The sequence below is a fragment of the Taudactylus pleione genome, unplaced genomic scaffold, assembly GCF_031769625.1.
Source record: "Taudactylus pleione unplaced genomic scaffold, aTauple2 ptg000329l, whole genome shotgun sequence".
Lineage (NCBI taxonomy): Eukaryota > Metazoa > Chordata > Amphibia > Anura > Myobatrachidae > Taudactylus > Taudactylus pleione.
The window spans coordinates 13,631,319-13,659,203 of NW_028284730.1; the positions used below are offsets into that span (position 1 = coordinate 13,631,319).

Genomic DNA, 27,885 nt, shown 5'->3' on the forward strand with positions numbered 1-27,885 from the left:
CTGGGCAACAACAGCAGGCGCCTTTATCTACTCATCAGCTGAATGTATTGCCAAGGGGCACCGGTTCTGCCAGCAATGTCCTGATGACTGTACCTGTGTTATCCCAGCTTGTTGTCCTCTAGTGAGTCCAGGAGACAAATATTATTCCATTTACTTTATCTGTTCCCAGCAGGAGAATCCTGTGTCAGAGAGATGAGAGATAGGAGGGGGAGAGTCACAGCAGCCTATAGCATATATTATACAGGCTCCCCAGCACAGACAGGAACCGGGTACAGTGTGTATATACTATAACAGGAGGGTGACAGCAGCACAGAGTGTTTATAGCCACAACAGGAGGGAAAGAGCAACATGTACAGCGGCGCATACCCCCCTTAACCCCAGGGTAATATCTAAATCCCCTTCACAGAGAGGACCCTAACCCCAGAGAGTATCATTAAAACTTTCGGTTTGACACTTCCCGGACTCCGTCACAGAGTAGAACCATAAAGATGGAGAGACAGAGCGTCGCCATTGCACAGCGTAAGGCGCTCTCTCGCCCTCTGCTGGCTGTTAAGCGGGACTGCGTCGGTTGCAGAACACTGCGCGCTCCTGGAGCTGTGGAAACGCGATGTGTAATATAGCGGCGCCGGCGCTGCCGTCCTGCTCCCCGGCCGGTGGCTGCTGCTCTAGTCACCGCTACACAGACACTGCGACATGGACCTCCCCCAATTTGAATATGAATGAAGCGTTGTGTTTAACTCCGCCCTCCCTCCCAGTGACGTCACGGGATAGTTTGGCGGCAAATTGTGAGATAAAGAAAAACACGGCGGTGGAGCGGAGACTGGAAGCTGCTCCCGAGGAGGCTGACAGGTGACTGTCCCTGGTAGGGCTGCCCCCACATCATCCCTTTAATAAGGGACACATATGACTTACACAGATTGCGTGACTGGCTGACCTCATGTCTCCATTTCACTGGTTATTATCAACCTGTGTAAGTCATAAGTGTCCCGTATTAAAGGGATGATCTGGCCATTCAAGTCCTTCCTATGTGTAGTTCTTGCCTTCCCTGTGCCCCATTCTGTGTGTAGCCCCTGCCTTCCCTGTGCCCCATTCTGTGTGTAGCCCCTGCCTTCCCTGTGCCCCATTCTGTGTGTAGCCCCTGCCTTCCCTGTGCCCCATACAGCGCAGTCCCCGACTTCCTTGTGCTCCATACCGTGTAGCCCTGGCCTCCCTGTGCCCCCGCCTGTGTAGCCTCCCTGTGCCCCATCCTGTGTCTCATACGACGCAGCCCCTGCTTTTCCTTTGACCTGTCCACATATCTTTGTAATGATGGAAACTATTTGATTCTTTTTAATGGAAGATTTTATGCCAATATATTTTATTACCTAGGTAATAATTACAGACGCCCTCTCCTTCGTAGGTGAGCGGCAGTGCTCCGCGCCATGGAAGAGGAGCCGGGTGCCTCCGATCAGGACTCTGATGCAGGTAGTGAAGAAGTCCTGACTCCTGCGGAGCTCATCAGCAAACTAGAAGAGGTGAGACATGGGTGCGCTGGTGGGTGGCACTGCTGCATGGATGCGGTGGAGGGTGGCACTGCTTTTGATCATTCTAAAGGTGCGTACATACTAGACAATATTTTGACGCATCAGAACGACAATTCGTGCAGTGTGTATGAATGATGCCAATGCACGTTCCCGCTGGTCGTTGGTCGCATCCTCAGATCTTCCCTGCATGCAGGAAGATCTGGAAAGCTCGTTAACAACCCTATATCTATAACGATCTATATCGTTAGGTCGTTGGTCAGATTGCAAAGTGTGTATGCAGGATATCGTTTGTCCGGGAGCTCCAGTGAGTTCTTGGGAAATCAATGACGACATCACATCATTTCCAGGTCGGCTGGTGGGGAAGCAGTTGCGGACGGAATCCCAACCGTCGGCTTCCCGACGGTCTAATCCCAGCAAGGAGTTAAATGACAGGCGTCGAAATCCCGATGCCTGTCATTTTACCTACATCGGGAGCCAGACACCCGGCTTACCGATCGAAGATAAGCCGGCGCGGACAGCTGCCAGGGGGGGTGGGTTAGATTTAGGCTTCCTGGGGGGGATTTAGGGTTAGGCACCCCCCCGGGAGTGTAGGGCTAGGGGAAGGGAGGGTTACGGTTAGGCACCCCCGGGGGAGGGAGGTTAGGGTTAGGCACCCCCCCGGGGGACTTATGTTTAGGCAGCGGGGGAGGGTGGGGGTTAGGTTTAGGCACTTAGAGGGGGGATTAGGGCTAGGCACTTGGGGTGGGAGGGGGGGAGGGTTAGGGGATAGAATAGGGTAGGAAATACTTACCTTGGGACGATCGGGATTTTCACTGCTGCCGGGATACCGCTGTCGGGATTTGAACAATCATACTGAATCCTCCTGGCGTGTTGGGGCCTTAACAAGTCAGATAAAATGTAGCTAAAATTTCAGGAACGTGAACCAAAAGCAAATGTTAATTTATTTTAGACAACCACAAAGATATACTTTGTGGTTCTTGCTTTGGCATTACTTAATTGGGGATACAGTCAATATCCTGGCACGTGGGATACCGGTGCTTAGAATACTTGCGCCAACCTCCCGCCTGCAAGGAACCTGAAGATAAGTAGCGGGGGGAGGGTTAGGGTGCGGGGAGGGGGAGGTTAAATTTAGGCACCAGGAGGGGAGGGTTAAGGTAGGGAGGGGGGAATGCTGGCGTTAGGATTCTGACCTCTGGAATCCCGACTGCGTGCATCCCGTACACAACCCCTTAATTGATCTAAAATTGCAACCAGCAAGATTGTTTCTCTTTATTAGGATTTTAATTGTTTGTCACAAAACAATTACAATTTATAAAAAAAAAAAAATGTTTTTGATATTTGGTTTTAACCCCTTTGCTGCGGAAAAGTCTGCATTACCAAAAAACACAAAGAAAAGCTTTTATCTGTGCCGTGCCGGTCCTTGGGACCATGGAGACTCCTGACCGTTCCCAGGTGATCACCGGACAATATCCTCTACTAAGTCACACCATTTGTAAGAGGGGACTCGCCTCTTTCCAACAAGGGTGCCAATATGCTGTGTCATCATGGGTGTAATAGGGCAACCCATATACAGAAAATTTATGTTTTCCGTAGTGCAGGTAATTTAGGGGGTCATTCAGACCCACTCGCGAGCGGCAATACGCTCGCAAGTGGGTCGATGGTCCCCACTGCGCATGCGCATGACGGAGGGAGCTCCGTCGTGCGCATGCGCGAGACCCGGCGAGCAAAGGACTTTCCATCGCTCCGGGTCTCGCACCAAAGGGGGCGTGCTGTCGATGTTGATTGACAGCACGCCCCCTTTGGGGGGCGTGCCTGCCAGACGGAGGCGTTCCAATGGGAACGCCTACCGTCTGAAGCCGGCCCCACTGACATCACTAGTGATGTCAGTGGGAGTGATTTTGGCTCTGATAGAGCCAAAATCACTCCTGGCCTTGCGGTTGAGAAACCCGACCACAGGGTTTCACTCGCAAGTCCGATGGTCGCGATGGTCAAGACCATCGCGACCATCTTGTTGGACGCTCGTATATGCTGTGGGTGGTGACCCACAGCTATACGAGCGTCCAGGAGGACGCTCCATTTTAATGGAGGTGGGCCCTGTTTCAGAGCGAGCGCTCTGGTCAGAGCGTCCGGCTCTGAATCAGGGCCATAGTTTGGTGATCACCAGACAATGGCTACTATAGGGCTGCATTATCTGAAAAAGGGATTTCTCTCATTCAAACATGTTTGCACCATATACTGTATAAAGGCATTATAATGGGGGGGATAACGCACCTAGTGCACTCCCACCCATTTATGGAAAACGTATAACTACTAGATGGCCAAATCATTTGAAAGAGGAGATCTCCCTCCACCAAATATGAGTGCCAGGTTGGTGGGGTGTGGTGGGGGGAGGTATCTTCCTCTATCTCCAGATCCCATGATTTTACTATAGTACAGGTAGTTTCTTTATAAATTTCCATGAGGACACACAGTTTGAAAGAGGGGACTCCCCACATTCTTTTACACAGTGAGGGAGATGAAGGGACTTTAATGTCCCTCCCTCTGCTTTCTTCATTCACAATAGTTACGTCGGCGCTGGTGCGCAATGGCGGCACTTCCTGCAACTCCTCCGGCTGCTGGCATGTCCTCACCTGCCATCCAGACCGGTGGGGAAGGTAAATTATTTTACATATTTTTTTCACTTCCCCCTCAAAATGGACGAGTCACGATGTTGTCTGCAGTCTGAATGTACATGCGGATGATGAGTAGGACTCGTCCTCTGCAAGAAAGGGGTTAAAGGATGCAAAAATATGTCCAAGTGAGGAACCTCTCGTTTTTTCTGTGACAAAATGTGGGGGGGAAGGGGGATAGGGTATCGTACAGATGAAATTATATCTGTCATGCTACATGAACAGCAATGACGTGCAGTACAGAGATGACATTAGGACAGTTTTACATTTGTACATGTTTGTAATAGCTGTAGGATGTTTTATATTGTATAAAAAAAAAGGTGGTGATGGTGCAAAAAGTTGGTTTGTAAATAATAAATCAATGCTGTGGTTATTGTATCTCGTATTTTGAGAGAAATTTAATTTCAGCCAAAAATCATATATGCATGAAATGTATACAATTGCCAAAAGGTCTTTAACACAAAAAAAAATGTACATTTCAGACTGTTTCTTTCAATTCTTTTTTTTTTTTTTTCTTGTTTCCGGAAGCACTTATAAATGATATGTAAGTAAGGTTACATAGCTGAGGATATGAGGCCATTGTTACTGATTAGAACTCGCTGCTTTTTTTTTTCTCTCCCTTTTTGTATGATAATTACAGTGAAACCAACTAGGGAAACGGTGAAACCTCATAAAACTTTCAAGGACTGGACAATGCAGTCACAAGCCACATACCAGTCTCTGGGGTAAATTTACTAAAATGAGTGTTTTTTTTTTTTGTTTAAGTGAGTTCTAAAAGTGATGTTGCCCATAGCAACCAATCAGATTCTAGCTATTATCTTCTAGAAGGTGCTAGTTAAATGTTTTGTAGAATCTGATTGGTTGCTATGGGCAACATCACTTTCAAAACTCACTTCTAAAAACTGTCACTTTAGTAAATTTACTGATAGAGGCAATGTGCTGGTGGTACTCACGGTTTTGAAGATAATACATAGGAGGTCTCTCTCCCCTCAAGTTGAGTTCTAAAGAGACCTCCTATTTATTATCTTCAAAACCGTGAGTGCCGCCAGCACATTATATATATTTATATATATTTTTTTTAGTTCCCTCACTGTTGTGGGAAGCTTTATTCATATTTTTTATAGAAGTAAGCCAAGTGCGCCATCCTAGCAGAGCGCTGTCCTGCAGATCTATCTGTTGCATAGGCAGCACGGGGACAGTAAATGCTCTGTATATTTGGGTCAGAGGGTACACTCTATGTAGCACTTTGTAGTTAGTTTGTTACAGTCTGTGTTTATGTGCACCTCAGGCAACCTGTACTCTTCACCTGCAGGGCATGCTGTGTACCCAGCCGACTTACCGTGCGACGGAACCCGACAGGGGTCCCGGCATCGCTAAGTGCATACACACATGCCGATGTCTGGAGCAGCAGCGATGTCCCCAGTCCAATGGGCTATGTCGCTGACGATGTGCGGGAGCCCGCATCGTTGGTGACATTGAGGATACACACTAGAGGATGTTGGCAATATCAGTCTGGATCGGGGAACATATAGTCTAGTGTGTACCTGACATTAGTTACAAAACAGTTGGAGAGCTTAATGCTGCCCATCCATTACACGACGCGGGGGACGACGGCACGATTATGACTCCGTCGTCTCCCGCGGGGTGAACTGCATACACTGAACGTTCAGTGTATGCAGATCAATCATCCCCGAACATGGCAACCTGACGGCGGTCGTCAGGTTGACCGTCATGTTCGGGCGATGATTGATGTTAAAAACGACCAGCGGGCACGTGCGTCGCTGGTTGTTTTGAACCTATTACTGCCCGATTTGCGGGCGGTTACCAAGCGATGGAGCGATAACGACGGTCGTTATCGCTAGGTATAATCGCCTAGTTAATGTGCAGCTTAAGTTTCCTTATATCTGATGCACTGTATGTAAAGTGTGGACCAGTAAAACTAACCACACGATCTGTTCTCCTCCCTCGCAGGCCTGGCTCAATGAAAAGTTTGCACCTGAGCTCCTGGAGAGTAAGTCAGAGATTGTGGAGTGTGTGATGGAGCAGCTGAATCATATGGTAACGTATCTCCTGAGTTACTGATTTACCCTGGAAGCTCTCTACCTATTAATATATGATGTATCTCCTGGTAACTCCTAATCGCCCTCTAATTCCTCCAGGAGCAAAACTTGCAGCGAGCACGACAGGGGGATCTCAAGATCAGTTTCCATCACATGGAGATAGAGAGGATCCGATTCATGCTCAGCAGTTACCTGCGCAGCCGCCTGGTCAAGGTATTCAGTTGTACGCACACAGCATTATTTTTAGGCATGTGATTTAACTTGTAAATGTGATCGTATTGTATACATTCCCCTTGTAGCTGGGCACAGGCTGCATGGGCTATATGCAACACTGTACATTAATATAACAGAGCATCTACTCTTACCAGCATACTGTAATCAAAAGTGACAGACAGCAGACACTGTGGGTCAGAGCAAAGTATTCTAAAATTGCTGCAAACCGCAGCAATTGATATTCTGCTAAATGTTATCTACACATAATGGCAATTTTATATATGTGTATGTGGGATGCAGTCAGGAAGCCGAGTACCGGCTTCCCGACTGTCTAATCCCGACGGGATTAATGACAGGCGTCAAAAAACCGACACCTGTCATTATCCCTATGCTGGGAGCCCGACGCCCGGCATACCGAGCAAAGGTAAGCCGGGCGTGGATAGCTGCGCGGGGGGTGGAAGGTTAGGTTTTAGGGCTCCCGGGGGGACTTAGGGTTAGGCACCCTCCCCTTCCCCCCGGGAGGATAGGGTTAGGCTTAGGGCAGTGATTCCCAAATTCGGTCCTCAAAGCACACTAACAGTCCTGGCTTTAGTGATATCCATGCTAAAGCACAGATGGTTAAATCAAAGTAACTAAGGTACTAATTAAGTCACCTGTTCTCAAGTATGGCTATCCTTAAAACCTGGACTGTTGGTGTGCCTTGAGGACCGTGGTTGGGAACCCCTGGGCTAGGGGAAGGGGGGGTTAGGGATAGGCCTCCCTTGGGGGAGGTTAGGGTTAGGCACCCCCTTCCCCCCCGGGGTGAGTTAGGTTTAGGCATTTACAGGGGGGGGTTAGGCACTAGGGGGGAGGTTAGGATTAGGGACCACTAAGGGAGGGTTAGAGGTTTAGGGATAGGGTAAATTCTTACCTTGTCAGGATTTCCTCCATCGGGCATCCACTGTCTGTATTTGAACAGTCGGGCATATGTCTGGCGGTCATTCATACCGATTGTGTGTGTGTGTGTATATATATATATATATATATATATATATATATATATTTATTATTTCTACTTCAGGGTCCATAGGGTATCCACAGGATACCTTGGGGTATAGGTGATGATGTCAGTCTTCAGGCACCACAGAGTTAAAGTTTTCAGCCTCCCAGGATGCATCTGGGTCCCTCTCCTATACCCCGCCCCCGGGCCAAGGCATCTCAGTTTTCGTCGGTGCCTGGCCGGAGTCGGAGGCACTGTGCAGAGGGGGGCTGTGAAGAGCCCCTGAAGTTTCTTTTAAAGGCAGCGCTGGCTGCACATCTGGGAGTACAGCATGGACAGTCAGTACTGACGTCCATGCCGTCTCCCCTACGGGGTGCCGGTGCCAGAACGCCGGTACTGATCCGGGGATGCTGGTAGACATCTGGGGTCACGACTAGCGATGTCCCCAGATGTTTTGGACCATGGCCGGATCCAAGGGGATAGCAGGTAAGCAGCGGGGTCCCGCGGTGGGTCCCCGCTGGTCACATGGTCCTGAGTCCCCAGGCAGGGGGCTCCCTGGGGACTGGCTGCAGCGTGGAGCCAGGCGACCAACCTGCGCTTCCACTACCCCCTGGGACAGCGGGCCGCTGCTGAGCGGCATGCGCTGCGGCGTCCCAGGGGTTAAATGAATGCCAGGGGAGCGCGCTTTCCCTGTCTCACAGCCGGCGCCTCCCCTGCTGCACACAGCCTCTCTGCTCTGCCTGATTGGCCACAGTGTGTCAGCTGTCCTCCCCAGGCCGGCCTCCTCCATCCTCTGCTCTTCGGTGGCCATCTTTAAAGCATGGTGAACGCTGCTGGAAGCCTGTGAGCGGTGGCATTGTGGTCTGGTTTCCCCAGCATACCTCTCCTCTGTTTGTTACAGGTCAGTGTATGCAGCGCTGAGTCCTACCAGCCTGAGGGTCTGAGTAGTTGAGAACCAGCGCTAATAGTGCAGGGATTTGTTTCTTCTGCATTGTATGTGACTAATCTGCTAGCCTGCTGTCTGTACTTTCACTTTCTACTGTCAGCCTTATTACTGTCCCTGATCTTGCTCTGCTCAAAGCCCTTGCGGTGCGCGGTGTGCAGGGTGTTATTCACACTATACCAATACGTATAGGTGTGAGTGTCACATACTTACCATCATGTCTGAGACTGACTTTCCTCTCCAGCTCATGTGTACTAAATGTAAGGTACCAATAGCGGAGGGGGAGGGTAACGCGGAGGGGTTATGTCCCCAGTGCCTGGCACTGTCACGGCCGATTATGGTCACTGTCCCGGTACAGGAACCTCCCTGGGCTTGTTTCGCTAAGGCGCTTACAACCCTTGTGGGCCAGCTAGCTCCGCCACCTGCGTTTACCCAGACGGGTTTGTCCCAGCAGTCAGTGGTGTCGTCACCCATGCGGGAGTTCCCGAGACAATTGATGGTACCCCACAGTCTCCCTGTCCCTTCCCAGGTTTCTCCGGAGCCTGCGTGGGTTATAACTACATCGGTTCAGCATTTGTCCGATGTTTTACAGGGGGAGTCTGTGTTGCGGCCTCATAACGGCCGGTGGCGTCTTTATCTGCTCCTTATGGGGATGACGATGAGACGTCAGATGATGGGGAGATTCTGGATCTATCTGACCAAGAACCTCTCCGTACCAAAGAGCCGGACGCTAAGTCCAAGGTGTATATCCATGGTCTTATTCGAGCGGTCCGCTCGGCTTTAGTTATTGAGGATATTGATCCTTTGGTGGCCACATTCATATATGCCTTTTTAAGGATATTAAGGGTGAGGCTACGGTGTTCCCTCTTTCTGATCAATTAGTGGATCATTTAGAGGAGGCGTGGAAAAATCCAGGTAAACGGTTTCAGCCCCAGAGGCGCTTAGCCGTGGCTTATCCGTTTGCGGTCAATTATTTTTCTAAGCGGGAATCCCCTATGCAAGTGGATTCACATGTCACACGCCTAGTCAAAAGTGCCACGTTGCCTATGCCTTCGATGTCATCCTTGAAGGATGTCACTGACCGCAAGGTGGAGATCTGCCTCAAATCCGTTTTTCTACTTCAGGGTCCATAGGGGGTCCACAGGGTTGACCTTGGGGTATAGGTTGGGAACCAAATCCGGGCACCACGCAGTTAAAGCTTTTAGCTCCCAGGATGCACTTGGGTCCACTCTCCCTATAACACCACCCCCAGCCAGAGGCACCTCAGTTTAAGTTGTGCCCGGCCGGAGTCGGGTCACCGTTTAGTGCAGTGGGGAGCTAATTAGCAGCCCCTAAGCTTTATTTGTTCTAAGTACAGAGTTTTTTTTTTATTTTTACTTTGGACTTTCAGAGCGGCAGCGTCGGACTGTCCATAGGACGTCTAAGCTGCCGCTCCGTCACCCCGCCGGCGCTGAGACGCCAGTCAGCGGGACCCCAGAGTCTGTACTAGCCGGACTCTGCGGGCGCCCAGGACTGCTGCCGGATCTACGGGGAGCAGGTAAGGTTGCGGATCACCGCTTGCGGTGATCCGCGCATTTAATATGCAGTCCTGTGCCTCCGGTCTCCGGGGACAGACCGGAGGCGCTGGCAGTGGCGGCGGGCCCCCCATACCCCGTGTGTCCACTAGACCACCAGGGACTTACTGATCGGCACTGGGAGCCGGCGTCCCGGGAGGTTAATAGCCGGCCAGGGGAGGAAGCTTTCCCTGTTACAGCGGCTCCTCCCCTCAGCTCAGCGCGCCTTTCAGTATGTATAGTCTGGCGTCGCTGAGCTGCTTCCTCCGCGGGCCACGCTTCTTCTGAGGTCTCCAGCGGCCATTTTCTTGTAGTGCAGCAGCAGAGCTCCGGAGATGGCAGTGAGTCCAGTCCCCCTGCGTACCTCACCATCAGGTCAGTGTACACAGCGCTGTAGCCTTCCCAGACACTGAATCTGGGTAAGTTGAATGCAGTGTAATAGTGCAGTATATTATATGACATGTTTATGTATATATGTATATATCTGCATGGTATGTGACTTATGCTAGTGCTGACTGTCTGTATTTAATTCTCTCACCTGTCAGTGTATATCTATCCCTTTTCCTTATCTGCCCTAATACAGCTGTACTTAGGGTGGTTCTGAGACCTCACATTTATATACTCGTTGATATTTGTGAGGTTTGTCACATACTGTTGCGTGCTGCACGTTGCCACATTTTCGTTGGAACTGTGTGTTGCATACGCTGAAAATGGGTCCCTGCGGCTAATTTTAGCATCAGTCAGGACCAGTATAGCACTGCTTGATATTTCCGCCAAGATTGGTCAGATATGATTGACCAGGAGATAGAGCGTTATACTGCACCCATTTTTGCTATCCTGCAAGTCATGTGCTGCAGGTGTTAGTGCGGAGGATTTGTTTCATAAAGGGTTCTATGTGTGGCGTCATCTGGTGCCGGCCCCTTTCACGACCCCCTTGGGAGGTTTGTTTTCTCGGGATCCTCTCAATTGCAGATCGCCGGGTGGGCCCCATTGTTGTACCTCACCTGGGGGTTACTTCACCATAATGCCCTTTTCATCTCAGGGTATCTCGCAGTTTCTTGCACTCTTCCCCTGTGACACAGACTACTGCTCCCTGCAGGGGGTTTTCGCAGTATATGAAATCCCCCTGGTGCCACCATAGTCTGTCATTCCCCTTGCAGGGATTCCCACGGCCACCCTGGGTGGGTCGTTTTCTACGAAACGCAAATTGGCGTGGTTGACGCCCTGTGGTTACTTCCCAGTTGGCTCTGCGTGAACTGGATACTGTTTTGGGCTCTTTCCCTCTTACACGGGGGGAAGCCTATTTCAAGTATTATTATCCCTGCTTTGGGCTGGTGGCAGGTCCATTCTGGTTAGTGAATGTTGACCTGCACCTGTATCATACACCCTCAGTATTGCGTGCCTTCTGGTTCCCTGTTGCTGACTAGCGGGGGGATCGCATGGCGGGACTCTGGCTGTTGTCAGTTATGAGGTATTACAACAGTGTTTGGCCTCCTGTCCCAAATTCCCTGAGCGTCATCACGAGCCCCTCATGGGGTGGATGGGTGTGTTACTCGTCAGATTACAGACGTTACTATGCATCCCATTCCTGCGTGGTCGGATTCTTCTGATCCGTAGGTGGTAACTCTGCCTGAAATCAGTATACTCGCTTTCAGGGGTTGTTACCCATCCTACCATGGCTATAGCATGGTTGGTTAATACTATTGCATACTGAGCTGATGCATTTGTAATGTTTTTTCCCCACCAACACGTCTGGGGTTCAAATGTATTTGGTCGCTCATGTAATATATGCAGTTGTCATAGGTGGACATGCCTATATTGGATACCAGTCTCCTAACTTTCAGAGTTCCGGCTGCGACGGTATCCTCCGTAATACCCTATGGCTGCGCTCTGGGAATGCAGAGGTGCAGATACCATCTATAGGGTAGATCTTGTTGGGTCCTGACCTTGACAGTGGCAGTACAAATTTCCCGCCTTCAGCTATGCCCACTACAGGGCCTCAGACTAAGTCTATTAAGTCTTTTTGTCCTCTGGGTCAGCCTAAAGGTCTGTTTCTTCAACCGAGCAGGCCTGGACTGCCAGCCGATCCTGCTTCTGAACCTACGGATATATCGTCAGCATGACGAGACAGGCCTACCACTGGGAGATGGCGATTTTCTCAGTTCGCCCGGTACTAGTGTCTAGTTGCCGCGGCTACGTGGGTAGGAGGGTACGCCCTCTCTTTGCTCAGGCGGCCTATTTCCATGTGATGGTACGCAGGCCCTTATTCGGACCCGAACAGGGCCTTACGAATCCAGAAAGCTATACAGTTGTTGGGGTAAGCGGAGCTAATTGGGCCATCCCCACTTTCTCAGCGAGGGACTGGTTGTTCTGCTTTCTTTCTGGTGCGGTGGCTGAATGGTCCTCTTTGGCCTATTCTCTGTCTCAATTCCCTGAACCAGTTCCTAAAGCTACCTGGGCTCAGGAGGCAATCCCTATGCTCCATCATACTATGTTTGGAACCTGGGGACTTTATGGTATCACTGGATATACAGGACGCGTGCCTACGGGCACTTACAGAGACCTTGCCTCAGCATGGACTGAGGTTTGCTGTATCACAGCACTTACGGTTTTCGGGCTCTGCCTGTTGGGACTGTTCTCAGCCCCACAGGGGTTTACCAGCGTTTTGGATTTTCTGACAGTTCTTCTGTTCAGTATATCCCAATGCTCCTGTACCTGGATGGCCTCCTGCTCTTAGCAGGATCACCGGGGTACTTTACAGCCGGGTCAGGTTGACTGTGGCTTCTTCAGGGTGCAGAAGTTTAATCAATGGGGAAAAAGTCCTCCCTGCATCCCTCTCTGGGTATTCTTCACCTAGGAGCCCTGCTGGATTCTCAGAATCTGAGAATTCTTCTGGCGTAAGACGGCATCTCCACTCTTCCATTAGGTGTACATGGATGTCTGCGCAGTCGACATATGTCTTTGCATTCTGGGATGCATGGTCCACTATTCAGTGTCTGCCTTTGGAAGGGTGGAATGGGCTTAGTTCCATTCCAGGCCTTTCCATAATTGGCTTATCTCCAGATGGAACAAGTTTTTTTTCTGTCTGATCACTGTTCAAATGATGCTGCTCTCCCCGGAGGCAAGTCTGTCCCTTTTCGGGTGACTATGACCATCTCGTCCAGGGTATTCTTTGCTAAGGACAGTGTCTGGTTCGCATCCATTTCAGTGCAATTGGATGTCTGTCGATTCCACCCTGTCAATTAACTTGTTGGAACTTTAGCCTGTCTTGGGCCTTCACTCTGGCATAGCCCTTGTTTCCTGGTGAACCTGAAAAAGTTCAGTCCGACAGGGTCAGAACAGTAGCTTCCTTTTTAGCAATACTGTTCGTTGGGTGGCAATGTCAGGTATGTCATACATTCGGACATTGTCTGAGGGTCTCCTCCCGACCATCTCGACTGTGTTCATTTCATGTGCTCTCCATTGGGAAGCGGGAGTCCTCAGCCGTTACGACGTGCATCCCGGGGACTAGTCTCTTCCCCAAGAGAGGTTTCATCTCCTGGTGAGCAGGGGGGGGGGGGGCCCTCCTGAGGTGACACTCATGGCCTTCTGACTCTATCACACTATGGTGTTACAGTCCAACTCTGGGGATTCTGAAGCAACCTTCAGTGACTCTTTGTCGGTGAAGGGGTTCTTCCAATTTGCGTACCTGTGTTCTCCAGTCTCCATTCTTCCTCGAGGGAAGTGTTTCAATCGAGACAGAGATGCTTTCCTGCTGGTGGCTCCTGATTGCCCCAGATGTCAGGGGTACTTGGTTTTTCGGAGTCTCTCCATCGATACTCCAATCCTGATGCTTCACTACCCAGACCTGTTGTCTCAGGGTCCTGGGGTTTGCCTTGGACCTGGGTCGTTTGTCTTTGACTACGTCCCTACAGTGGTCTTACGGCTTCCATGGCTTTGTCATCGTTGGAATGATTGGAGCACATGGATCAGCTTTTGCTGGGACCTACCACAAACTGTGGCAGCCATAATTCTTATGGTATTATACCTATCGATACGATCCTCTGGTGTCCAGGATTTCCAGATATTCTGGCATTCCTTCCGGCTGGCTTGGGTTTCACCCTCGGCCTGGCCTTCCTGACAGTGCAGATCTCTACACTGTCAGTATGATTAGGTTATGGAATTGCTCCGCTCTGATATCCAGTTCATCCTTTGGAGTGTTTTCTGGATTATGCCTCCATTTGTCCTCCCTAGGGTCTCCTTGGGAGTTAGGAGTGGTTCTTCGTTGACTCCGGGGAAAGTTAATGGAACCGCTGGTTGTGATGGCCATTACATGGTCTATTGCTTTGGCTTTCTCTCTTTCTATCAGGGAGTTTATATCAACCAGGTGAGTGTCGGAATTGGGAGCGTTCTCATGTGGCTCCCTCTTCTGGAGGGCACCTTGTCAGGGTGTGAGTTGCTCTCACCCTGTGTTTCTTCTTAGTGATTTTCAGGTTCCATATTATTCTGGAACTTATGGTGCGGCCATTCAGTCCCCAGTCCTCTCGGCTGGTGTGGCCTCATTGACTGTGGTCCGGCCTCTGTGGATTTATGTGATCCATTCAAGTTCCTGACGGAAATCGGACTCCTTATTGGTGGTCTGAGATTTCTGGTTTTAACAGGAAAGGATGGCCGGCCTATGGCCATATGTTGGCTGGACGGCCTCGTATGTCTTCTTCAGGGGCCTACCCATGGGTAGGCCTTTCTGTTGTTGCTGCTTGTTTTTTCTCGGGCCATGTAACCCTCGTGGGTGGCTCGCTGTGGCGCCTTGGCTGTTTTGCCTTGCTAGGTGGCCACGTGGTCTTCTGTCCACGCCTTTTTAAGGTTCTAGGCATTGTTTTCCTTTGCCTCTCAGGATGCTTCCTTTTTGGCGGCGGATTCTCCTCTCAGCACAGGAGCGTCCCCTCCCTTGGTTGAACTGCTTTGGGACATCCCCAAGGTCAACCCTGTGGACCCCCTATGGACCCTGAAGTAGAAAACAAGAGATATGGTAAGAACTTACCTTTGTTATCTCTGTTTCTACGAAGTCCATAGGGTCCACAGGGCGCCCGCCCTGACGCACCTGGCTTCAAATGGGCTGTGTGACTGGTCACCGGTTTTCCGTCTCCCATTTCTGTGAGTATGGTTATCGAGTGTTCCAGTTTTCTCTCTTTTTTTTTTTCTCCTCCTCCGGCCTTTGGCTACTTACAAACTGAGGTGCCTCTGGCTGGGGGTGGGGTTATAGGGAGAGTGGACCCAAGTGCATCCTGGGAGCTAAAAGCTTTAACTGCGTGGTGCCCGGATTTGGTTCCCAACCTATACCCCAAGGTCAACCCTGTGGACCCTATGGACTTCGTAGAAACAGAGATAACAAAGGTAAGTTCTTACCATATCTCTTGCAGGGAAGCATCCAGACCGGCTCTGGCCGTTTGTTGCGTAGCCAGAGCTATGGAGCGCTGGGCGGATAATTTGGAGGCGTCTTTGGACTCTGACTCTTCGGCTGAACAGACCGAGTTGGTGGGCAATCTCCGAGACTCGGCCACTTACATTAATGAAGCGGCCTTAGATATTTGTATGCTCATCTCTAGGATCTCCTCTGCAGCCGTGGCTGCTCGTCGCACCTTATGGTTGCGTTCTTGGAAAGCGGATTCCAAAAATGGATTAGAAGGTCTGGACAGGTACTATTTGGTCCAGATCTGGACAAAATTGTAGTTGCGTTGGCAGCAGCAAAATCTGCATGTCTTCCGTCTGCTACGATTCCTTCTAGTGCTGGTGGGGTCGTCCTTTCGGCCTCACAGGGCCCAAGGTAGGCCTAAAGTACAGTCCTTTCCACGGCAGGCTGGGACCAAGAAATTGTCCAAGCTCAAGAAACAGGTCTGGAGTACCAGACGTCCGGCCCCTAGGTCAGATAACAAACCTGCGGCCTGACTGTCCAGGCCTCCTTTTTGGGGGACCCCAAAGTGGGGGGCGCCTGCTTCAGTTCGCCCAGTGCTGGTCGAGGACTACGACAGACACTTGGGTTCAGGAGGTGGTCTCTCACGGGTATGCCCTCTCCTTTCGGGACAGGCCTTCTGCTAGACCAGAGCAAAGCCTCGGAACTGCGAAAGGTTTTGCACATTATGTTCCAGGCCGGAGTTTCAGTGCATGTTCCAATTTCCCAGAGGGGCCTGGGTTTCTATTCCGTTCTAATTTTGGTGCAGAAACCCAATGGGTCTTACCGTTCAATACTAAAGCTAAAGACCCTCAACAAGTCCTTGAGGGTGCCTCTGTTTCGGATGGAGACCCTGCGGTCCATTATTCTGGCACTGGAACCTGGGGACTACATGGTGTCATTGGACATCCAGGACGCTTACCTGCATGTCCCTATTCTTTTGCGCCATCAGCAGTTCCTCAAATTGGCAATCTGCAACGAACATTTCCAGTTCCGGGCACTGCCTTTTGGCCTTCTGACTGCTCCACGGGTATTCACCAAGGTCGTGGCGGTCATGGCGGCTCTCCTGCGGACGCAGGGAGTCCGACTGTTGCCTTATCTGGACGACCTCCTGTTGATAGCGGGGTCTCCAGAGCTTCTTTTACACCATCTGGATCTGACGATTGCGGTACTGCAACGTCACGGCTGGTTGACGAACTGGCAGAGGTCCACTCTCACCCCGTCTCAGAGGATCCTGCACCTCGGGGCCTTATTAGACTCCAGGCAGCAGTGGATCTTTGTGACGGAGGAAAAGATCCTTGCTTTGTAGTTGAGGGTGCGCAGTTGTCTGCAGTGTCGTCGAGTGTCGATACACTTGGCAAAGAGGTTATTGGGCTCGATGGTGTCGGTATTCGACATGGTGGAGTACGCCCAATTTCACTCCAAACCTCTGCTGCTATTGATCCGGTCCAGATGGAATGGATTGCCTCAGTGTCTCAAGTCCCAGACGATGGGGCTCACTCCGGATGTTCGCCTGTCTCTAACCTGGTGTTTGCAGACGACCCACCTCAACAAGGGTCGCCCGTTCTGGGTGGCGAACTGGGTCCTGTTAACAACGGACGCCAGTCTCCGGTGCTGGGGAGCTGTCACGGGTCCACACTTGTTTCAGGGCAGGTGTACTCGGGCGGTAGCGGAGCTTCCAATAAACATTTTGGAGCTGCATGCGGTGTCAAGAGCTCTCCAGCGGGCACAGCCGGTTCTCCAGGGTCACCCTGTGCAGGTCCCGTCGGACAACGCCACCACGGTGGCCTATTTAAACCAGCAAGGAGGAACCGGGAGAGTGGTCTTTACACCAGGACGTCTTTCGGAGTCTGGTGGACAAGTGGTGTCTTCCAGAGATAGACCTCATGGCGTCCCGGCACAACAAGTTGCCGGTGTACGGGTCTCGAACATGAGACAAAAGGCGTCTCTGGTGTTTGCCCTGTCCGTCTAGTAGACGTTCCAGTTTGCCTACCTTTTCCCTCCGTTTTCCCTTCTTCCGCGGATATTACGGAAATTCAAATCAAGAAGGAGGTACGCTACTGTTGATAGCTCCCGAGTGGCCCAGACGGCACTGGTTCTCCGACCTCCAGAGTCTGTCAGTAGACGTTCCTCTGAGGTTACCATTACGACAGAATCTGCTGTCACAGGGTCCTTGTCTTCACCCGGACCTGACTCGGTGTGGCTGTTGAAACGGTCATGCTAAGGTCCAGAGGGTTTTTCTGGCTCCGTGGTGCAAACCATACTAAGAGCTCGTAACCCTTCCTCGGCAAGAATCTACACCATCGGAAGAAAGTATGCCACACACGATGGTAGACAGACCTAGAGGGTATTCCCTTAGGGAGTTCGCCTGTCTGGGGTGTTGGCTTTCCTACAGGCTGGACTGGATCATGGGCTTCGCCTGGCTTCTCTGAAAGTGCAGGTGTCTGCCCTGTCAGTCTGGTTTCATCGTAGGATTGCTGCGCTCTCTGATGTGCACACCTTTATGCGAGGTGTTCTTCGCATTCAGCCACCTTTTGTTCCACCGGTGGCGCCTTGGAATTGGGCTGTGGTCCTGAGAGTTCTCCATGGACCGCCGTTTGAACCACTGGACTCAGTGGACTTTAAATGGCTTACAGCTAAAACCATATTCCTTCTGGCCATTGCCTCGGCCAGAAGGGTTTCGGATTTAGGGGTTCTCTCTTGTAGACCCCCTTTTCTGATTTTTCATAGGAATAGGGCGGTGCTTCGCACTCGTCCGGGATTCCTTCCCGAAGTGGTATCCAGTTTTCACATCAATGAAGAAATTGTTGTGCCGGCTTTCAATTCACCTGGACTTTCAGTGGGTGACGCCACTTGGGATGTTGTGCGGGCATTGAGAATTTATGTTGACCGCACTTCTTCTTTTAGGAAGTCGGACGCCTTGTTTGTCCTCTATGGCTTCCGTAAAAAGGGTTGGTTGCTTCAAAGTAGACTTTGGCAGGCTGGATTCGTATGGTAATTTCAGAAGCTTATCTTCATGAAGGTCTTCCAGTTCCCTCCTTGGTGAGGGCTCATTCCACTAGGTCTGTGGGTCCTTCGTTTGCAGCTAGACCTGGTGCCTCTGCACTTCAGATCTGCAAGGCTGCTACGTAGTCTTCTGTCTATACCTTTGTCAGGAATTACGCTTTTGACCCTTTGCCTCTCAGGATGCTTCCTTTGGGCGGCGGATTCTCCTCTCAGCACAGGAGCGTCCCCACCCTTAAAGGATACTGCTTTGGGACATCCCCAAGGTATCCTGTGGATACCCTATGGACCCTGAAGTAGAAAATATGAGATATGGTAAGAACTTACCCTTGTTATCTCTATTTCTACGAAGTCCATAGGGTTCCACAGGACTCCCGCCCTGTCGCACCTGTACTGCAGATGGGCTTTATTCTGGTCACCGGTTTTTCCGTCTCCCTATGGTGAGAATGAGATTCTTGTGAGTGTCCAGATTTTTTCTTCTCTCTCTTTCTTCTCCTCCGGCCTATGGCTTGTGACGTAACTGAGATGCCTTGGCCCGGGGACGGGGTATAGGAGAGGGACCCAGATGCATCCTGGGAGGCTGAAAACTTTAACTCTGTGGTGCCTGAAGACTGACGTCATCACCTATACCCCAAGGTATCCTGTGGAACCCTATGGACTTCGTAGAAATAGAGATAACAAGGGTAAGTTCTTACCATATCTCATATTATACATACTGCGTTTATGTGTTATATACACACAGCCTGCAGGTAATTTTATGCAATATTTTCAATAATTTTGTGGCTCAAACAAAGTTTGTGTACATACATAAAATTCAGTTATGTTTCATATACACCCTATACACACAGCCTGTAGGTAATTGTAAACAATATTTTGAATGATTTGTGCCTTAGTCAAAGTTGTGTACATTGAACCACCAAAAATCAAAAGTTTAATTATTTCAGTCAAACCAAAAATATTCCGTATTTCGGAATATTCCATATTTCGCATGTAGATGGGCACTCCGGGTAATATAACACTCAATGCCGTGGTGTCTTCCTAGGGAAAATGTATACCAAGCATATCTCCTACGATAAGGAACAGGCGGCACTCATCCGGACTTGTAGATAATATATTCCGTTTTAATAAGCTGCCGTTTCAAGGTCGGTATGGCCTTGTCATCAGGGTGTGAAATACAAATGGTGAATTTGCTTACCTTTATATAGGATACCCGTATCGGTAACCTGAAGATGTGCAGTCTCGTGCCTCCGTCTGCCGGGCGCCGTGGGACCCTGACGTCATCAACCAGAGACTGGCCGCAAAGCACTCTGGGACAGTAACTAAGGACGCTGTCACTAGGTAGTTTGGAGATGATGAATAGTGCTCCCCGGTGCCGTGGCTGGAGGGAAGAGAGTATGCACAATTAAGCAGTGTGTCAATACAAATGTTACAGTGAGAAATTACAAACAAAAAACAAATTAATAAACACAACAACAACAAATGTATCTGTGTCTAGTTACTTCTGTGTCTGTGAGAGAAAGGAGGGTTTTCAAGGCATCATTCTATATAAAAAATAAGTGTGCAACACTTTTCTGACACATGGAAGCACAATAATAAAGAACATACATTGACACGTTCAACAATGTATGTATATTGTGTCTAGATGTTCTTATGGACTAAACTAGAATATATATCTAGGATAAGAAGGCCGACCACATAACTTTGTCATTAAGTCCTTTAGGGTGTATGGCAGGGGTTCCCAACCACGGTCCTCAAGGCACACTAACAGTCCAGGTTTTAAGGATAACCATACTTGAGCACAAGTGACTTAGAGCCTGATTCAGAGCCGGACGCAAGTGGCTGCTCGTTCGCTCCGAGCGATGTTTGCCCAACTGCGCATGCGTACGGATCGTAATACGCATGCGCGAACCAGTCAGTGCGGCCGAAAATCGTGTGCTCGCAAAATAGCGAATGCCTGCTATTTTGAGTGACAGAATGAGGCGTATGTGGGTGGTAACAGGGGAAGGTGTTTGAAAACGGGGAGTGGAGATCCGGTCGCAGGCGTGCTTAAAGGTCAAAACGGGCGTTTTATGGGTGTGCATAATTAATACAGCAGCGTCATTGACCACGTCACTGTTTTTTTTTTTTAGCCAGAACTGCTTGCAAAATTGTGGTAGCAAAAACCAACCACAAGAATAGCGAGCAGCTCATACCCTGTTCGATGTACTCGATTAATCTAATAAATAGCGGACATGTAGGATGCGAGCGGCCAGGGGGCGTAGTTTCACAAAAAACGACCGCTAGTTTTGTTCGCTCGTTCAGACCTAGAGGCGTGAACAGACCGCAAACAGCGAACGGTTAATTTGAATAGCCACCCCTATTTTCGGGACGAGCGAGCGCTAATTGCGTCCGGCTCTGAATCAGGCCCTTAATTAGTACCTCAGTTATTTTGATTTAACCATCTGTGCACAATCATGGATATCACTAAAACGAGGACTGTCAGTGTGCCTTGAGGACTGAGGTTGGGAATCACTGGTGTATGGTGTCAAGAGTGGAAATCCATTTGGACTCCAAGCGGAGTAGCTTGTTCGCTTGGTCCCCTCCCAGGACTAGAGGCGGTACATGGTCAATTATTTTATAACGGAGACTTGAGAGTTGATGGTTTTCTTGTTTAAAATGCCGAGCCACCGGTTGATCCAATTCCCTTCCTTGTAAGGCCAATTTAATAGAGGACCGATGTGTGGCCATACATTCCTTGAACATTCTGGTCGTTTGACCAACGTAACTCAATCCACACGGACATGTCAATAAATATACAACGTATATTCTAGTTTAGTCCATAAGAACATCTAGACACAATATACATACATTGTTGAATATGTGTCAATGTATGTTCTTATTATTGTACTTCCATGTTTCTCTGTTATTTTGTTTATCTATATGAGAGAGTTGTATAAAGTGTCAGAAAAGTGTTGCACACTTATTTTTTATATAGAATGATGCCTTTACAACCCTCCTTTCTCTCAGACACAGAAGTAACTAACTAGACACAGATACATTTGTTGTTCTGTTTATTAATTTGTTTTTTGTATGTAATTTCTCACTGTAACATTTGTATTGACACACTGCTTAATTGTGCATACTCTCTTCCCTCCAGCCACGCCGCCGGGGAGCACTATTCATCATCTCCAAACTACCTAGTGACAGCGTCCTTAGTTACTGTCCCAGAGTGCTTTGCGGCCAGTCTCTGGTTGATGACGTCAGGGTCCCACGGCGCCCGGCAGACGGAGGCACTAGACTGCACATCTTCACGGTTACCGATACGGGTATCCTATATAAGGTAAGCACATTCACCATTTGTATTTCACATCCTGATGACAAGCCATACCGGCCATGATACGTCGGCTTATTAAAACAGAATATATTATCTACAAGTCCGGATGAGTGCCGCCTGTTCCTTATCGTAGGAGATATGTTTGGTGTATGTGTGTATGTGTGTGTGTGTATATGTGTGTATATATATATATATATCTATATATCTATCTATTTCTAAATGTTATACTATACAGCTATGATGGTCGTGTCTCACTACGTAATGAATCTAGTTTTCTGTGCATTACTGTTATTCCTATGTAGTATTTTCAACACTTCTCCTGTCTGTGTCCCTTCCTGTCAGATTGAGAAGTTTTTCCCACATGTCCTGGAGAAGGAGAAGGCGCGCGGGGAAGGAGAGCCGCCACATCTGTCCCCAGAGGAGTTTGCCTTTGCCAAGGAGTGAGTGACAGACTTCCCTACAATAGTGCAGTCAGAAGAGATTAGGTACCTTCCATTACAGGGCGAGGCAATGACCCGTACCTCTCTTGTAAGCACAGGTATATGGCAAACACTGAGACCTTACTGAAGAGTGTGGCCTTCCGTCACATGCCCCCAAACCTACAGACGGTGGACATGCTGAAATGTGGTAAGATAATTACTTAGACCTGATAGAAGAGTGGCCTAATGTCTGTGATGGAGATAACGCACCTTTCTGTTGTTTTCTTCTAGTCCCCAAACCAAACCTGGACTCATTTGTGTTCCTGAAAGTGAAACAGGCACAGGAGAACATCCTGGTGGAACCAGAGACGGATGAGCAGAGGTGAGGGAAGAAGCTGATCCTCGTAGCCAGAGCCAGCCCAAGGCAGAGGCAAACTAAGCAAATGCCGAGGGCCGGTGGTGGTTTGGGGCAGTCATGGCTGCGGCACCTGCTGCCGGCTTGGGGGAGACTCCGGTAGCTGCACAGCATCCACTATCGGAGCTCGGCAACAGCAAACAGTGAGTGGGCAGGGGCAGGGCACCTAGATGGCGGCTAGTACTTATTGCCGGGATGGCATGCCCCGAGACATGGCCTACCAGCCTGAGCTAGGAAAAGCAGGTCCGCCGCCCATGGCTTGCTGTACCTCGAGTCAGGCGACTCTGCAGGCTGTACTCAAGTAAAGTAAGTCTAGAACTTGGAGAGGGCCGGGGTGCTCACTGCTGGGTGGTGCTCTGTTGGGATAGAGGTGCTGTGTGAGGGTGGGTGGTGACATTGTGCTGTGCTGGGAGAAGGGGGTGCTGTGCTGGGTGAGGAGCGGGGTGCTGTGCTGGGTCAGGTGAGGGGTGCCATTGTACTGTTCTGGGAGAGTGGGGTGTTGTGCTGGGTGAGGGCCGGGGTGATGGGTGCTGTGATCTGTGCTGGGATAGGGGTGAGGGGTGCAGACGCTGTGCTGGATGAGGGAGGTGCTGTGATCTGTGCTGGGTGAGTGGTGCTGTGCAGGAAGATAGGTGCTGTGATCTATGCTGGGAGAGGGGTGCAGTGCTGTGATCTGTGCTGGGATAGGGGTGCTGACACCATGCTGTGCTGGGTGAGGGAGGTGCTGTGGTGATGGGTGCTGTGATCTGTGCTAGGAGAGGAGTGACGAGTGCTGTGATCTGTGCTTGGCGAGGGGTGCTGTGCAGGAAGAATGGTGCTGTGATTTGTGCTGGGCGAGGAATGCTGTGCAGGAAGATAGGTGCTGTGATCTGTGCTGGGCAAGGGGTGCTGTGCAGGAAGATAGGTGCTGTGATCTGTGCTGGGTCATGGGTGCAGTGCTGTGATCTGTGCTGGGAAAGGGTTGCTGGGAGCACAGCACAATGGGGGGAAGGGGCCACATCACAGTGAGACCATGGGGGGGAGGTGACCACCCAAAATCTGGCCTACAGCAGTAATTTGGATAGGGCCGGCTATGTCCGTAACTATAGATCACATTCCTATCCCCAGAACTCTTCACGTTTATGTTCACTCAGAAAGGCTTTTCCTGTATGTGTAAAGAGAAGATAAGCGATGTATATCAGTAATAACTACAGTGTTTTAGTGATGGACCTGTGACAAATCGCATATCTTCCACTGAGTCCCTCTACAGTACACTGACTGTGCCAGGTTCCCCACACTTTACCAGACTCTTCCTAGTGTTGTGGGGTTGGGTCGGGAGGTATTTCTGGAAATCTATTGTAGGAGTAATTGCATCCTCCAGCTGTAACAAATGACCGGACTGGTTTTGACTGATTGTAATATTGCTATAAGTTATAAATTCTTTTTGGGTATGCCTGCCAGTTTTCCTAGACGTTATACCAGGCTGAGGGGGAGGTTTGGTTTATGCACTAGGGGGGAGGTTAGGGAAAGGGGGATGGTTAGAATACTGGCTGACAGGTGTCTGTATTCTAACCCTGTCAGTATTCTGACTGCCGGGATCCCTTTACCCATCCCATGTGATAGATCTCTTATAGGCTGTAACATGGGAACATGTTAAGTAAACACTTGGCTTAGGAAATATAAAAGAGTTTGCATGTATATCGTAGTGTATTTAGTGACAGGAATAAATGGGCTCAGCAAGTTCTTACCGTGAAATATAAAAAGTAGAAAAATGACAAGTTCCTAATGATGCTGAATATTGGTAAGTCACTTCCATTGTGAGGGGGAATCTGCTAGACCCCAAAAAGGATTATCGCACCAAACTGGAAAAAGTACACGTGTTAGTGACATAGGGAAAGCAGAAAGCTTAAAAGTATTGATTCATGTAAATGTAATCATAATAAACTTAAAAAGGCATAATAAAATACAATACAAATAAAATACATTGATATGGCAGATATACAGTGTTAACAGAGAAATATTTACATCAAACACAATTGGCTGAATAATGCAGTACGGGGATGGTCCTGTCACTGCTGCACTTACTATGTTTTACTTCTCCCCATGGTGACAGGTTATTATCTCTCTTCATAAAGATTTACTACATATTGAGAGCTATATGTCTTCTCGCATGTTATTATACGCTAAACCTATTTATTCATCATTGTATTGTTACTCATAAGATTGTTTGAGAGCAGGATTATTTCCATACCGCACTGTTCTATACAATTATCCTGTCTTTTATACATATACACTTTGGGCCTGATTCAGACCCACTCACTAGATGCGGCCGCTCGCTCCCAAGGCATAAGCACGCCCACTATGTTTTGGCGAGCGATCACTTTGTGTATGTAGCCGCCCACCAGCCTGTCTTTAACCGTCCACTAGCATACATCATTTCCAGGAAGTATATACAACCATCGGTACATCGGGTTCCATCGGACCGCAGCGCTTGCAGTTGAGTGTACCCTACCGCAAGCACTGCGAGCACTTCAGTGTATTATTCAACCAGGTGACATGTACTATGACGCTGCCTGTTAATTATGCACGCCTCTGAAACCGTGTTGAAACACTCGGGCACGCCTGCGTCCGCAACTCCACTCCCCCGTTACTACTGCCCTGCTCGTTACCACCTACAAACGGCCTCTCCTGTCACTCATTCCACTGGGCTGTCTTTGCAGGGCGAGTGAGCGCATCCTGATCGTTCGTACTAGTTTCCGCACGCGCACGGCGAACTATACGCATGTGCACATTTGCAAACATTGCCAGCAACGAGCGGCCGCTTGCTAGTGAGCGTCTCTGAATCAGGTCCTTTGTGTCACTACTTTTGTTGTTGTGAAGAATTTCACTGTTCCACCACTTGGAGCAAATTGTCTCCTTCCTTTTACTATGTACCAATAAAGATTACTTTTACTATACCCATACTTACACCTACTTTAACATATATGTGTGCCTCCAAGAAGGGTGTGTTTTGTTTTTTTTACAAACCAAAACCCCTGTTTGTAGTATATTGTAAGATTAACTCATGGGAGCACCACCAACAAAATACATTGGGGCAGCTGTATCAAGCAGTGAAGTAGTTGCACATAGCAACCAATAAAGTACATTCTATAAAATGATGATGGGCAGAAGCTGATTGGTTGCTATGGCAACTTCTCCACTGGACCACATCTTCTCCATTCCTGCCCCCCATTGTCTTCTACTTTCAAATGTTTAATGTGACGGCTGTTTATTCTTCTAAATTATTTGAAGCCTGAGCTTTAGTTATACCTTGTGCGGCATCATACATTGCGTTCTCTGTACAGACTATTTGTCAATAAAGCACTGATTGGGGTTTTACCTTCATCACACTTATGTGCACCATGATTTCATCATATACCACATGAAGGTTACACTAATTTACAATGAAGCACTCATAATACATGTAAAACTTTGTCTTCCAACAGCGAATACGCCATAGACATGGAAGTTGGGTCACAGCATCTTATTCGGTATCGGACAATAGCTCCTCTCGTGGCCTCGGGTGCAGTGAAACTCCTCTGATGCCACCAAAATCCACCATGCCCTTCTCATTGCAGTACCAGGTTTAGCCAGTGTGAGGCAGATGTTACATAAATGACTGATGCTCGGGTCGAAGAAACATGAACATTCCTGTTCTATTCCCTGACTCTCATTGTACAGCAAATAGAATGTGAGGATTGTGCACTGCTCATCTGCAGACACTTTACCTGAGCCATATATCTGCCACCAGTAATCCTGGTCTGGACGCTGGGATTTGGGACATCAGTCTGTATGAGAAGAACGTTTTGGAGAATGCATGCATTTTTGGTACTAGTGTGATAAAGATTATAAAGACCAACATTAATATTTATTTTGTGTATAAAGTTGCCAATAGAAGATATCAAGCGGCTTTTGTTGAACTACACATCTCAGGATGATTTGCTGGCCAGTGGTCACACTTTCAATATTTCTGCTTTTTTTTTATTTTTTTTTTGTTTTTGAGGAGACTCTTATATATAGAATGAATGGGGGTAATATTTTCACATGCGTCCCCCTTTAAATGGTCCATCAAATAAGCTGCCTTTTTAGAGGTTTAGGATAAAGTGGTCACATTTGTTACATGGCACAAAGTGAGCGTTATGGCCAGAGTAACCTAGAGAGTGACTTAAAATATTTAGGGATACGAATAAGTATAAGATAACCAGAAGCCTCATATTACACTTGGCACATGGATTTCCTCACAGCTCATTGCTCCTTGAAATGAAATGTGATTTATTGTGGGGATGGACCATTTACATTATTTAGGGCTGGTTAAGTCTCCTGGTGACAGACTGCTTTATTACATATGTGCCATGCAGACCTCACTCTCCAGCTATGGACCCACTGAGTTAGGTCGCTGATGTAACATGATCACACAATATAAATACTAGTAGACTCATGGCATTATAGCTCTTGCATCTTTTTTACTCTTTGGCCGCAGGGCAGCCATTTTCTTACTGATGAACCAGTGATACCAGGCAGGAGTTGTCAGTGAATTGATAGGAGGAATATAATTGTTCAGCCCACAAATTGGCTCCCCACTGTGTGATGGGTGCACCTTAAAATGTTTGTCACACTTGGATGTAATTTTATATATGGTAAATGCAATAAAAAGTGAAGCATTTCTACTTCAGGGTCCATAGGGGGTCCACAGGGTTGACCTTGGGGTTATAGCTGGAACAGGATCCATGGGCACCACACAGTTAAGCTTTTAGCTCCCAGGATGCACTTGGGTCCTCCTCTATACCCCGCCCCCGAGCCACAGGCACCTCAGTGTAAGCTGGTGCCTGGCCGGAGTCGGTCACCGCGCAGGGGGGCTGCAGGAGCAGCCCCCAGAAGCTTTTTATTTTAAGTTAGATTTTATTTATTTTAATCTCTTTTTACTACAGACGGCAGCGAAGGGCTGTCTGTACAGACGCCCACGCTGCCGCTCTGATCCCCGACTGGCGCCGCGACGCCAGTACTGATCTGGGGATCGCGGCGGGAGGGCAGAGTCCGTACTAGCCGGACTCTGTCTACCTCCCAGGACTGCTGCCGGAGTCGCCGGGGATTCAGGTAAGCCGCGCGTCGCTGGCTAGCGGCGGCGCGCGGAATGCCTTAAATGCAGTCCTTTAGCCTCCGGTCCTGGGGACAGACCGGAGGCTGCTGGCAGTGGCGGCGGGCCCCCCCCATAACCCGTGGGACCACTAGACCACCAGGGATAAAGGGGCAAGCGGGAAGCCAGCATCCCTGGGGTTATGGCCAGCCAGGGGAGGAAGCCTTCCCTGTCAGCGGCTCCTCCCCTCAGCTCAGCGCGCCTTTCAGCACGCA

General features: G+C 49.2%; 2 protein-coding genes across 5 annotated transcripts in view; one reads left to right on the top strand and one right to left on the bottom strand.

Annotated features, from left to right (window-relative positions):
* CHMP7 (charged multivesicular body protein 7) overlaps positions 1-704 on the bottom strand; it is a 30,213-nt gene extending 29,509 nt beyond the window's left edge. The window contains exons 1-2 of one of the 3 annotated variants that reach the window (XM_088443424.1): positions 420-704; positions 1-179 (exon numbers count right to left, since the gene is read on the bottom strand). The gene's annotated coding sequence lies outside the window, so the exon portion shown is untranslated. The other 2 variants (XM_088443425.1, XM_088443423.1) reach the window with 2 other exon arrangements.
* On the top strand, positions 618-27,168 carry GINS4 (GINS complex subunit 4). 2 transcript variants are annotated; one of them, XM_088443428.1, is made up of 8 exons: positions 618-849; positions 1,400-1,514; positions 6,164-6,250; positions 6,352-6,465; positions 22,027-22,124; positions 22,223-22,311; positions 22,395-22,485; positions 25,983-27,168. In XM_088443428.1, exons 2-8 carry the CDS (start codon positions 1,422-1,424, stop codon positions 26,077-26,079), a joined length of 669 nt encoding a protein of 222 aa, XP_088299554.1. In that variant the 5' UTR covers positions 618-849; positions 1,400-1,421; the 3' UTR covers positions 26,080-27,168. The 2 variants fall into 2 exon arrangements, with proteins under 2 accessions (XP_088299554.1, XP_088299553.1); XM_088443427.1 differs by having other exon boundaries at positions 619-849; positions 1,369-1,514.
* Positions 27,169-27,885: the final 717 nt, after the last annotated feature.